The 13,434-nt window shown below is 47.3% G+C and overlaps 1 protein-coding gene across 2 annotated transcripts in view; it reads left to right on the top strand.

The window, feature by feature from the left end:
* Positions 1-13,434, top strand: part of LOC126251169 (MLX-interacting protein) — a 420,910-nt gene that overhangs the window by 336,289 nt on the left and 71,187 nt on the right. For both annotated transcript variants that reach the window (XM_049951617.1, XM_049951618.1), the window contains exon 11: positions 10,712-10,840. In XM_049951617.1, the coding sequence (XP_049807574.1) occupies positions 10,712-10,840 (129 nt within the window). The remainder of the gene's footprint in view (positions 1-10,711; positions 10,841-13,434) is intronic.

Raw genomic sequence — 13,434 nt, 5'->3', positions numbered from 1 at the left:
TGTGGCAGTATGCCAAGCTTCTCGATTTATGTACATTGGTGTGATTAGCCATGCATGTAACAGGCTTGCAACTGTTTCTAATGAGCTGTTCATCATTGTGTATATTAACGGGACACCACTACAGTTACAAGTGGATACAGGCATGGCAGCTATGCTTATTAATTCTAATATTTATCTGTGTGTTGGCTCCCTGTCGTCGTTTGCTACCTCATGTATCAGTTATAACAGACAGCAAATCCCTAATCTTGGACGGTTTATGGTGAAGATAGCATACAGGGTGATGGTCCACACACTGACTTTCCGTGTGATGGACAGAGCTTTTACAGAAAATTTGTTTGGCTTCTATACTTTTAAGGTGTTTGGGTTCATGATCGCAAATTTGGCTAACCCTATTTCCAGTTTTGTGCCATATAAGTAATTAGATGGACTTTGCAGAGAATTTTCAGACATTTTTATGCATAGGCAGGCAAGGCCAGAGATTTTACAGTGCACATTCTTCTTAAACCCACAGCACAGACTCATTCCTTCAGAGCCAGGTCATTGTCACTTGCATTTCATAACCAACTAAAGGAAGAACTTTATTATGAAAAGGAAAGTTGCTACTCACTATATAGCGGAGATGCTGAGTCGCACATAGGCACAAGAAAAAGACTCTCGTAAGTAAAGCCTTCGTGAATAATAGACAGACAGACACCAATTCACACACACAGCTGCAGTCTCAGGCAACAGCAACCACACTGCGAGCAGCAGCACCAATGCAGGAGGGGATTGGCAACTGGGTGAGGGTAAGGGAGGAAACTGGGGCGTGGAGGAAACTGGGGCGTGGAGGGGAAGAGATGTATGGTGGGGGTAGCAGACAGTGGAGTGCAGCAGGTTAGACAGTGGGCAGGGGAGAGATTTGGGGGGGGGGGGGGGGCTAGCGGAAAAGGAGATAAATAAAAAGACTGGGTGTGATGGTGGAAAGATGGCTGTGCAGTGCAGTGCAGTGCTGAGATGGGAACAGGGAAGGGGCTGGATTGGTGAGGACAGTAACTAACAAAGGTTGAGGCCCAGAGGAGGGTTGTGGGAATGTAGGATGTATCACAGGGAAAGTTCCCACCTGCGCAAATAAGAAAAGCTGATGTTGGTGGGAAGGATCCCGGCACAGGCTGTGAAGCAGTCATTGAAATAAAGAAGGTTGTGTTGGGCAGTGTGCTCAGCAACAGGGTGGTCCACTTGTTTCTTGGCTACAGTTTGTGGATGGCCATTCATGCAGACAGCCAGCTTGTTGGTTGTCATGCCTACATGGAATGCAGCACAATGGTTGCAGCTTAGCTTGTAGATCACATGACTGGTTTCACATGTAGCCCTGCCTGTGACGGGAAAGGTGATGTTAGTGACTGGACTGGAGTAGGTGGTTGTGGGAGGATGTACGGAACAGGTCTCGCATCTAGGTCTATTACGGGGGTATGAGCCATGATGTCAGGGATTGTGAGCAGTGTTGTGTGAGGATGGACGAGTATGTTGTGTGGGCTTGGTGGACGGAGGAATACCACTGTGGGAGGGATGGGAAGAATAGTGGGCAGGACAATTCTCATTTCAGGGCATGATGAGAGGTAATCGAAATCCTGGTGGAGAATGTAATTCAGTTGCTCCAGTCCTGGGTGGTAATGAGTTACAAGGGAAATTCTCCTCTGTGGCTGGATGGTGGGACTTTGGAAGATGGTGGGAGACTTTAAAGATAAGCCATGGGGGATTTGTTTTTGTACAAGACTGGGAGGATAATTACAGTTAGTGAAGGCTTCGCTGAGACTCTTGGTATATTATGAGAGGGACTGCTCGCCACTGCAGATAGGACGACCACGGATGGCTAGACTGTACGGAAGGGACGTCTTGTTATGGAACGGGTGGCACCTGCCGAAGTGGAGGTACTGCTGGTGGTTAGTAGGTTTGTTATGGATGGAGGTACTGATGTAGCCATCTTTGAGGTGGAGGTCAACATCTAGGGAGGTGGCTTGTTGGATTGAGTAGGACCAACTGAAGCAAATGGAGGAGAAGTTGTTAAGGCTCTAGAGAAATGTGAGTAGGGTGTTCTCACCCTCAATCCAGATAGTGAAGATATCATCAGTGAATCTGAACCAGCTGAGGTGTTTAGGATTCTGGGTTTTTAGGAAGGATTCCTCTAGATGGCCCATGAATTGGTGGTCATAGAATGGTGCCATGCGGGTTCCCATAGTCATACCCCAGATTTGTTTGTAGGTAATGCCTTCAAAGGAGAAGTAATTGTGGGTGAGGGTATAGTGGGTCATGGTAACTAGGAAGGAGGTTGTTGCTCTGGAATCTGCCAGGTGTTGGGAAAGGTAGTGTTCAATAGCAGTACGGCCATGGGCCTTAGGAATGTTTGTGCAAAGAGAGGTGACATCAATAGTGACAAGCAGGGCACTGCATGGTAAAGGGACAGGAACTGTGGAGAGGTGGTCAGATCTCCCATGCCTAATCTTTCCAATCTACCACCACCTCCGAAAGTCACACCACCTGGCTACAGACGAGCATTCCCCTCGTAACTCAGTACCACTCAGGACTGGAACAACTGAATGCCTTGAAATAAGAAATGTCCTGCCCACTATTCTTCCCACCCCTCCCACAGTGGTATTCCACTGTCCACCGAACCTACACAATATACTCATCCATTCTTACCTCATGGCTCATATCCCTGTAACAGACCTAGATGCAAGACCTGTTCCACACATCCTCCCACAACCACTTACCCCAGTCCGGTCACTAACATCACCTATCCCATCAAAGGCAGGGCTACATGTGAAACCAGTTATGTGATACACAAGCTAAGCTGCAACCACTGTGCTGCATTCTGTGTAGCATGACAACCAACAGGCTGTCTGTCCACATGAATGGCCACTGACAAACTGTGGCCAAGAAACAAGTGGACCACCCTGTTACTGAACATGCTGCCAAACATGGTATCCATCATTTCAGTCACTGCTTCACAGCCTGTGCTGTATGGATCCTTCCCACCAACACCAGCTTTTCTGAACTGCGCGGGTGGGAACTTTCCCTGCAATATATCTTACGTTCCCACAACCCTACTGGCCACAACTTTCATTAGTCACTATCCTCACCCATACAGCCCTTTCCCTGTTCCCATCCCAGCACCACATAGCCATCATTCCACCATCACACCCAGTCTTTTTATATCTCTCCATTTCCACTTCTGATGCAGTTTCTTTACTCTCATCACAGATCCTGCATTTAGGATTTTCTTCGGTTATACCCATTGTTTTCAGGTGTTTTTTGAAATTCCCATGGCTGGTCATCAGTCCAACCATGAGTTTAATCTCTTTCTTTTTCAAGCCCAGGATTACAGAGCTTTTTTTAAAACACGGCTTTGGCATCATTACCTTACCACGTTTTTATTTATAGACCTTGGTCTAGTATTATATGTGCTGTCTTCTGAGCCAGTTCCATAGTTCTAGTTTGATCATAGCCTTGGTGATTTTCAGGACAGGTTCCGGTCCAATGAATTGATTCTTTGCCCCCATCCTGACCAATCTGTCAGCTTGTTCATTACCACCAATGCCTGAGTGGCCAGGGACCCACACTAAGTTTACCCTATTGCTTCCCCCTAGCTCCACCAAACCCTGTGACATTCTGCAACTATCTTACATCTTGTTGCAAGAGCTGCCAATGATTTCAGGGCTGCCTGGCTGTCTGAGTAGCTGTAGATGCTTCAGTCCTTGTAGCACCTACACACATTCTCCTACACACACACACACACACACACACACACACACACCCTGACTGCAGTGATTTCGGCTTGGAATACAGAGGCCAGTTTTCTTAGAGAGATGGTGCCCTCCAGTCTTGGCTGAACCTCGTACACCCCGACCCCAGTACCTTAGTCTGATTTCGAGCCACCAGTGAACCTGATAGTGTTCCCTGCACCGTGTTGAACTGTTTTTTCCCACTGCTCCCTGTTTCCAATTATCATATTGTAAGGCTTGTTGAAGCAGTTGGGAGTTGTTATACACTCCTGGAAATGGAAAAAAGAACACATTGACACCGGTGTGTCAGACCCACCATACTTGCTCCGGACACTGCGAGAGGGCTGTACAAGCAATGATCACACGCACGGCACAGCGGACACACCAGGAACCACGGTGTTGGCCGTCGAATGGCGCTAGCTGCGCAGCATTTGTGCACCGCCGCCGTCAGTGTCAGCCAGTTTGCCGTGGCATACGGAGCTCCATCGCAGTCTTTAACACTGGTAGCATGCAGCGACAGCGTGGACGTGAACCGTATGTGCAGTTGACGGACTTTGAGCGAGGGCGTATAGTGGGCATGCGGGAGGCCGGGTGGACGTACCGCCGAATTGCTCAACACGTGGGGCGTGAGGTCTCCACAGTACATCGATGTTGTCGCCAGTGGTTGGCGGAAGGTGCACGTGCCCGTCGACCTGGGACCGGACCGCAGCGACGCACGGATGCACGCCAAGACCGTAGGATCCTACGCAGTGCCGTAGGGGACCGCACCGCCACTTCCCAGCAAATTAGGGACACTGTTGCTCCTGGGGTATCGGCGAGGACCATTCGCAACCGTCTCCATGAAGCTGGGCTACGGTCCCGCACACCGTTAGGCCGTCTTCCGCTCACGCCCCAACATCGTGCAGCCCGCCTCCAGTGGTGTCGCGACAGGCGTGAATGGAGGGACGAATGGAGACGTGTCGTCTTCAGCGATGAGAGTCGCTTCTGCCTTGGTGCCAATGATGGTCGTATGCGTGTTTGGCGCCGTGCAGGTGAGCGCCACAATCAGGACTGCATACGACCAAGGCACACAGGGCCAACACCCGGCATCATGGCGTGGGGAGCGATCTCCTACACTGGCCGTACACCACTGGTGATCGTCGAGGGGACACTGAATAGTGCACGGTATATCCAAACCGTCATCGAACCCATCGTTCTTCCATTCCTAGACCGGCAAGGGAACTTGCTGTTCCAACAGGACAATGCACGTCCGCATGTATCCCGTGCCACCCAACGTGCTCTAGAAGGTGTAAGTCAACTACCCTGGCCAGCAAGATCTCCGGATCTGTCCCCCATTGAGCATGTTTGGGACTGGATGAAGCGTCGTCTCACGCGGTCTGCACGTCCAGCACGAACGCTGGTCCAACTGAGGCGCCAGGTGGAAATGGCATGGTAAGCCGTTCCACAGGACTACATCCAGCATCTCTACGATCGTCTCCATGGGAGAATAGCAGCCTGCATTGCTGCGAAAGGTGGATATACACTGTACTAGTGCCGACATTGTGCATGCTCTGTTGCCTGTGTCTATGTGCCTGTGGTTCTGTCAGTGTGATCATGTGATGTATCTGACCCCAGGAATGTGTCAATAAAGTTTCCCCTTCCTGGGACAATGAATTCACGGTGTTCTTATTTCAATTTCCAGGAGTGTATAATCAGCTGGCATTTCCCCAACCATTCCTGTATTTACCTCACTCACTATCTTAGTGTGTGATTCTGGATATCCCAATGAGATGTAGTTTTTACCAGTTTTGAGTCTGTATTGTACCAGCTGCTGCTTTCATCTTGACCCAGAGGTGTAGTGGACACATGTCCAGCATGGTTTCCATCCCAGCGGTTGGTGTGTTTCTAATTCCACCTGTTATGGCTAAGCAAGCCAGTCTCTGCACCTTAGCAAGCTCTTTAGCTGCAACCTGCTGTCCTACTTTCTTCCACCGCACTACAGTCCTGTAGGAGATCCCAGGTCTAACCACTGTGGTGTATACCCAGTGCATACCTCTGGGGCTTAGGACCCAATTTTTGCCACAAGCTCTACCTTTCGCCTTGGAGTTGATGCTCTTAATGTGAGGGGTCCATGTTAGCTTCTCATCCAAGGTTACCTCTAGATATTTCGCTATCCCCTTCACAGGTAGAGTTTCTATGACAACGTCATCTGCATATACTTGGCAAAAGCATTGCCTGGAATTTAGTTCCATCAGTGAGTTCGTTCCGCACTAGATTCCACAATAAAGGGGACAAAACTCCTCCATGGGGACAACCTCTAGTGGTGTTAATTACCATCTTTTTATTTATCTTGGTGGCCTCTACCTTCCTTCCACTAAGTATGACCCTAGTCCACCTACATATAGTGGTCCGTAGGTTATGCACCTCTGCTGCCCTAACCATGGAATCGAAGGTTGTGCTACTAAAAGCCCCCCCTGATGTCCAGGAAGATGCAGAGTGCCATTTCCTGAAAGTGAAGTGCTTTCTCCACCTTCCCAATGAATTTGTGGAGAGCTGTCTCACATGATTTACATTGTTGATATGCATGTTGGTTTGAATGTAGAAGAGCCTAGTTAGCCTCCTCTCCCAAACATGTACATTAACCAGTTTTTCCAATGTTTTAAGAGTGGAGGAGGACTGACTGATTGTTCTCATGTCCTTGGCATTGGGAATGATTCCTGCTGCTAGGCTAACCCTGAATAACCTGCATAGGACTCTTATAAGGTTCTCTCCTGCTTTTTGCAGGAGAGCTGGATTGATACCATCTGGGTCAGGTGACTTAAGTGGTTGGAATGTTCCCACTGCCCATTCGATTTTACTGAAGTCAACACACTCCTTGGCCGATTCCCAGTCCTCTCTTCGAATGTCTGAGAACCATTGTCTCTCAGGGATTGCATTCTGGCCTATGTTATCTGCCAGAGCATATTGAGGGAAGTGAGTTGTGAGGAGCAATTCCAGAGTCTCATGTGCTGTCGTTGTATATTCCCAATCCTCCTCCCTTAATGTATCTCCTGGATTAGTTGGTACTCTAGCAAGGATTTCATGAAGTCTGCCTTGATCAGCCATGCCCTACACTTCCTCACAGAATGCCTTCCAGGATGCCTCCTTTGCTTGTCTAGTGGCAAGGTTGTAGTTCACAAGTCCTCACGATATTTTTCCCATTGTTCTTTACCTCTCACAAGGTTAAACAGTCTTCGTACCTGTCTTCTTTGCGTTTCGAAGTTGTTGTTCCACCAAGGCACACTCCTATTTGTGCACTTCTTGGTGATTGAGCAGTTGTCCTGGTATGAGGTCACTATGGCAGAGGTTACAGCCTCTGCCACTTCCTCAAACTCTACTGGTTTCCTTATCGTGGTTTTAATTTCTGATAACCTTAAGTCAAGGTCCCTCCTATATGTCTCCCAGTCTATTTTCCTGCGATTCCTACAGGCCGTGGTCAGTCTGATTCCAATTTCAACCTTGAATTTAATATACATGTGGTCCAATGAGTATGGCTCTAATGCCACATGCCATTGTTTGACGTAGCTGCCCATCATCATGGAAACAAAGGTAATGTCAGTTACTTCTTCCATTACGCTGTTCCTGAATGTAGGTTTTTCACCCCTATTCAGGACCTCCAAGCTGTTAGACAAGAGGAATTCAAGAAGGTACTCACCTCTACTGTTGGTGGCAAGTCACCTCTACTGTTGGTGTCATTGCTGCCACAAACTAGATTGTGGGCACTGGCATCACATCCAGCCAACAGCTGGTCACCTTGCCGATGGCAAGCTTCTGTCAGTCTTCTCACTTCCAAAGGAGGTGGAGAACTGCCTTCGTAAGGAAGGTATGCTGAGGCCAAAACAATTTCCCTTGTGATACCTTCCTCATGTTGCTGCATCCTGATGGTCACCAGGTCCCTGAAACAGAAATCCATCATTGGCATGAAAGAATTCCATTTCTCACATAAATGCATGTTCTGGAGTTTCTTAGATTTCTAGCAGAAATCAGCTTAACTCCAGAGCCACCGAGGCCCGATACACCCTCTTTATATAAGTAGGGTTCTTGTCAGGGTCACGTCCACTTCCTGTCTCTCCAGGCGACAGCTCAGGGCAGCAGTGGCCCCTTTACTGTTCTGCAGATTAATCTACAGTACCTCAAGTCTCTATCTTGCTGCCATCATTGCTTTTGAGGCCTTTGATAACCCTGACGGCAACCTGTGAGAACTCTAAAAACAATTTCAGCTACTTCTCTCCAACTTCCAGCACCAGGGTTCTGCCTTCCATTACAGCCTTCTGGTTGATTACTCTCCAATCATCTGTCGAGACTTTTGGGTTCTGGAGCCCTATTTTCTTGAACAGAGTCTTTGGAGAGACATCCTTAAGGATCTTTGGTATCGATATTGATACCTTTGAGGTCTTAAGAAGCTCAGCTGCCGTCTTGAACAGCAGCATCGCACCCTTCCATGAGGATATCATGGACATCTTGTCCTTTAGATATTCCATGGTATGCACCCCCTCACAGACAAAAATGAGGGCTCTGCAATCTAGACAGACCCTCCAGAAATTGGGTCGTGGACCAGTGTCGCCCCCACCCCGCCCCTCCAAAGAGGGCCATCTGCACGAGCTGCTCCTGCTGTGAGGTGATGCTTACCAGTGGATAGCCTTCTTGGATAACTGCCATCCTAAAAACCAAGACTGCAGTACTATAGGTCTGTTTCCCTATTTCTTGCATCGGCTTTTTCTGGACTCGCTTATCCTGGGAGGAGGGAATCTTAGATTCCTCCCTTATCCTCTTGCTACCTGTCTTCGACGTTGTGGGAGTCTGCATATCCCTTTCAACCTGAGACAGTTTTTTCTTGAGGTCTTGGTCTCGTGCCCTTTTAATTCCCTCCACTTTTGTTTGGGAAGCCATTCTTTTGCTTCCTTTTGTTTCTGTTCCCTGAGAAGTTTCCTCCTCTGGGGCCCAGACAAGGCTTTAATCTTGATCTGGTCCAATTTCATAGTTACACTTTCCACTTCTTGCTCAGGTCTAGACCCTGATTCAGTAGTGGGAGTGCATTCAAACGGTCCTGACCCCGATGTTTGGGTGTCTGAGGTCTCAGTTTGTCCCTCCGTTTGTTTTAAATTATTTTCATCAGTCGTGTCCATCTTGGTCCCACGAGATTTGGGGATCTACACGGTCCACACCACGGAAAGGCCACACTGTGTAAGGCTACTTGCTCAGGGAGGTCGCCTGGTATCCCTGAGGCTCTGTTTGCGACACATCTTCCCATGTGCCACGCACCCCTCAGCATGGATCCCATCACACCTTGGGTTGGGGAAGGGAATTGGGTAAGGACTAGGAGTGGATAAGGAAGACAGGACATTGTGGGGTGCTCTTAGTCTGGACTTTCGAAATGGAGATGAAGTAGTAAATCAGAGACGCATCTATGGAAGAAGCCCTCAGTTTTTTCCTCAGTTCTGACAGGTCCACTCCGATTGATGAGAAGAGCCCTGCTGAGCTGCTGCAGGGGCACCAGCCATGCATTGTGTTGCACCTCCTGCTGCCTACACCACATACATGTTTGTTGTCACACTATGTGCCAGGGACCCCCATCTGGGCTCCGCTGCCCGCGCACACCTCCCAAGCTTTCCTCCCTCCTGGGGTCTGGATTTTTGTCTTTTCCTTCATCCCTACAGGCACGGTCCCTATTTTTGGCTCCATCTCCTGTTCTGAGTCATCCTTGCTCACCACACTCTCATTCGCTGTTTTCTCGTGTCCTCCACACAAGCCTCAGGGTCCCAATTAGTTCCTGCTTTCACTCACCAAGGCACCTGATGTCCACACAGATCCAGCTCTGGTGTTGGCGCCCTTTGTGAGTGGCATTGCACCATCAGGCATCCGCCTTCGATGGGGTCATCGCCACCAAGAGCATTTTCTGCCCTAAATTCCAGTTGCAACCAACACAGACCTTCCGTCCACTCTTAGGGCACCCATCAGCAGTGCTCAGCACAACATGAATATTGCTTTCCTGTGTACCATGTGATACGTCACACTATGGGGGAGCGATGCTGGTATTGTACCATCTGACAGTCACCCCTCCAAGTAGTGAGGACTGTGGTAATACTGGCACCTCAGTGGCCATTACCATAACAAAAAGCAACAACACACCAGCATGAACTATCACAATTCAATTCCCCTGCACCAGCATGCAGCAGTGCAAGTCCCGCTTCACAATCAAACATAGACGACAGCACCACATCGCAGTCAGCATGGGTAGCTAATGGACACCATCCCTCTAGAGACTGACAAGCCATCTATCTGATATAATCCTAGAGTGGAGTGCCCACTGTCTCATTCTGTTGTTGTATTTTTTCATGTTAACTTTACTCCACTATCAGGACTCTTTGCATTGCATTGGATTCGGCTAGCCATTGTTCCTGGGCTGTGTATGGCACTTCTGAACAGTTTTCTCAGTGTTTTATGCTCTAGGGGTGTACTTACTTGTGTGTGTTGTTACTACTATGTCCATGTGGCCAAACTGAATACCACAGTATGAATTAAAGTGGAATATGTGACTTTATTTCAGGGCTAGATCAGTGGATTATTCAATTTTTCTATTAATGTCCCTCATTTCTCTGCATAATACATGGAAAGAAAAACACATATGGAAGAAAAAGTTAAGTGTTATAAAATTTGAGGATTTTATAGGATTTGTTAAGTAGTATAGAAAGCTAGTTTAAGAGGAAATGTGCAACATAATTTTTGAAAAATACATCAAAGGAAATTGTTAGCTTCTGAATTCAGTATGTGAATGGGATATTTCTGAACGTCATGGAGTGTTTTCTTACATTTAGTTGTATTTAAATTTGTACTGCATTGTGAGTTACATGTTTATCATTTTTCATTGCAAAATGAAATGGAGTAGCAAACGGAACCTTCTGATGCAAAAGTGTGTAATTCTCTCCATTTTGCAGATAAGCATGGTAAGCCCATGTAAGAACTCACCATCAGATTTGAGTTCACCTCTGGGGACTTCACCGCTTGGGAGTCCACAATCTCCACCATACCGTAGTTCAAGAAGGGACTCGGGACCACCCCCAAAGGTAATGAATGTGTATCCTTTTTTTACTCACATGGTGATAACTCAGATTCATCTAATATGGTCCCTTTTGATAACATAGACTTTTTAAGTGGTTTGTTCTTTTTACAATTGTTTACATAACCAGTTCCTCAAGTTTTCTATTCAAGTAAGCACTCAGTTCTCCGACTTGGGGGGGGGGGGGGGGGGGGGGGTGCCACATGCAATCTCTTGGCAGCATTTGCTTATGGTGTGCCAGGAATACATTACAGAATCACTGGTATATCCAGCTGTTGCTCACCCTACCATGGAATTGCTTTTTCTTTTATGAATCTCCCATGATCAATTGGAACATTCAGATTCACACACTTCATCATCTGGTGGTTCTTTGTGTGAAACAAACATTGACACTTTAGCTAGGGTTGGAATTGATTTCTGCCATGATTACTGAAGAAGCCCAGTGTCATTTAAGAGAACAAGCAAATCACTGTAAATGTTTTTAACTCAATATTTTACTAAAGTTTAACGTATGTGACAACTATTGGGTAGTGTTCGTAGACAGGTCTAAACAGTACTATTCTTTTAGGGACTCTGTTGCTTTCCTCGAGTTTGTCCTCAAGATAATTTTACGAAACAAATATACAATATTTCCTACAGAATTGCAAGGGATCTTGGAGGCCACTGAAGCATGCGATATATATTCATTGTGAAAATATCCATTTACTTCAACTCCTTCTGTGTATTCAGTGTATATCATCCATTTATCCGGAAAATAACTAAGTCCAGGACTAATTCTATACAAACAGAGACTGGAGAAGGTGGTGCCATTCTGCTAGGTCTCAGAGACAAGAATTAGCAGATATGGTAACAAAGAAGACTCATACGGAAAGTCCCTTGTTTCTATGTGCTGTCTCCTGACATCCTATCACTCCTGTACTGAGATTCATAGACTTGTGTGGGTTGTAACTAAAGTGGTTGGGAATGATGAACAGTAATATGTGGTTAGCGAACTGAAATAATCGCCCACGGCATACCTCTTTCTGCTCGCTTGGAGAGATGAAGTAATTCTGTTTCATATGTGTCATAATACAAATATTCAACATATTTTCCACCATGCATAGTGTTTCAATAAAAATTTGGATGCTCCGTAGTGTCATATTGATTAACACTTTCATCCCTCTGGCAATTGAAGTTGCATTTATGAGACTTAATTTTCATGCTAAACAAGTGTTAAACTTTCTACGAAGAGCTCATAGCATGTCTTTTGAAGATATCCCAAGTAACTTACACTGAGTCACAGCCAAACTTAAATAACATAGAAGGTGGTAATTAGTTAGTATCCTCCTAGTTAGTGTGGCTGCGACCCAAGCAGATAATTTGTATGGAGCATTGTAAAGTACTGAATCTGGGTACATGGTGACATACAAACGTCCAGAATGACAATCATACCTGGGGCAGGTGAGTTGAAATGCAACGGCTTACATCGGCACTGTGCAGGACATTGTGGTAGCAGCATTGGAAGTGCCGGTATGTGGCAAGCAGTAACATGGAGGGTTACTGCAGTCCTCTACCCTTTCAGGGCAATAGTGATTTCAGTGCGAACCAAACGCCATGTGCTGTGGTCAGGTACGAAGGAAGCAATGTCCATGACCTCCCGGGCATCGCATTAAACTGAGTGCGATGCAGACAGAAGCTCTCTGTTGGCAGTAACCATAGAATGGAGCTGGAAGTAGCCCTTATGATGATGACTCTACCATGGGCAGACACCATGCAGTGCGATCTGCCAGTGTCTGTGGTGCCAGAGTGGAATTGATGCAGTTCTCCGGCTCCTCGGGGACAAGAATAGAAATGTACTGGGGCAGCTCCAATGATCCACTCAGCAGCTCACCCTGCGGAAAGTTCTCTTCTGCTACCAGCCCTGTGTGATCCAGGAAGGCCTGGAAAAAACAGCAGCTGAGGGCATGGGAGGCAAAGGGGAGCACATTGTTATAGGCCAGATCAGAGGGAGAGGAACTGCCCCAGGAAGCAGAGAAGGGGTTGGAGACCAGGATATAACATGTGGACAGCAAAGGAGGTGCAAGATGGCCAGTGGGTGTGTAGCCCACCTGCAGGCACAGTTAGTTCCAATGGCAGGCCTCCAACCTGTAACTGTTCTGTGTTGTGAAGACAACGCTGGCTCATGAACAACTGCCGGAATCCAGCACTTAAAATGACTGAGGCGCAAATCCAGATACGGGGCCAGGGTGCCGTTGGCACAGGTGGTGGGCAAGGGATTGGCAGCAGGAGGTGCAGCGAGGTGTGTGGCTGGCACCCATGCAGCCTGTCCACTGGACTCTTCTCACTAGTAGGGATGGCTGTGTAAGAACTAGGAAAAAGAGCGCCACTTCCACCAAAGCATCCTCATTTAGTTCTTCATCTGCATTTTAAAGATCCATACGAGATGCTCCCCTTTTCTGTTAAACTGCGTGTCAAATGGAGGTGCTTTGATGTGCTGGATACCATGCTGTGTAATCTGTGGAACAGCACAAAGTAATTATGGATGGGGTCCAACAGCTTGGGTCAGGAGCCGTTCTGTCCACCTCATTGGATATGCTACTGCATCTGGTGTAGAACAGGATC

This window comes from Schistocerca nitens, chromosome 1 (genome assembly GCF_023898315.1).
Source record: "Schistocerca nitens isolate TAMUIC-IGC-003100 chromosome 1, iqSchNite1.1, whole genome shotgun sequence".
NCBI lineage: Eukaryota > Metazoa > Arthropoda > Insecta > Orthoptera > Acrididae > Schistocerca > Schistocerca nitens.
The sequence above is the reverse complement of the archived record's forward strand: the minus strand, read 5'-3'. Positions and strand labels throughout refer to the sequence as shown.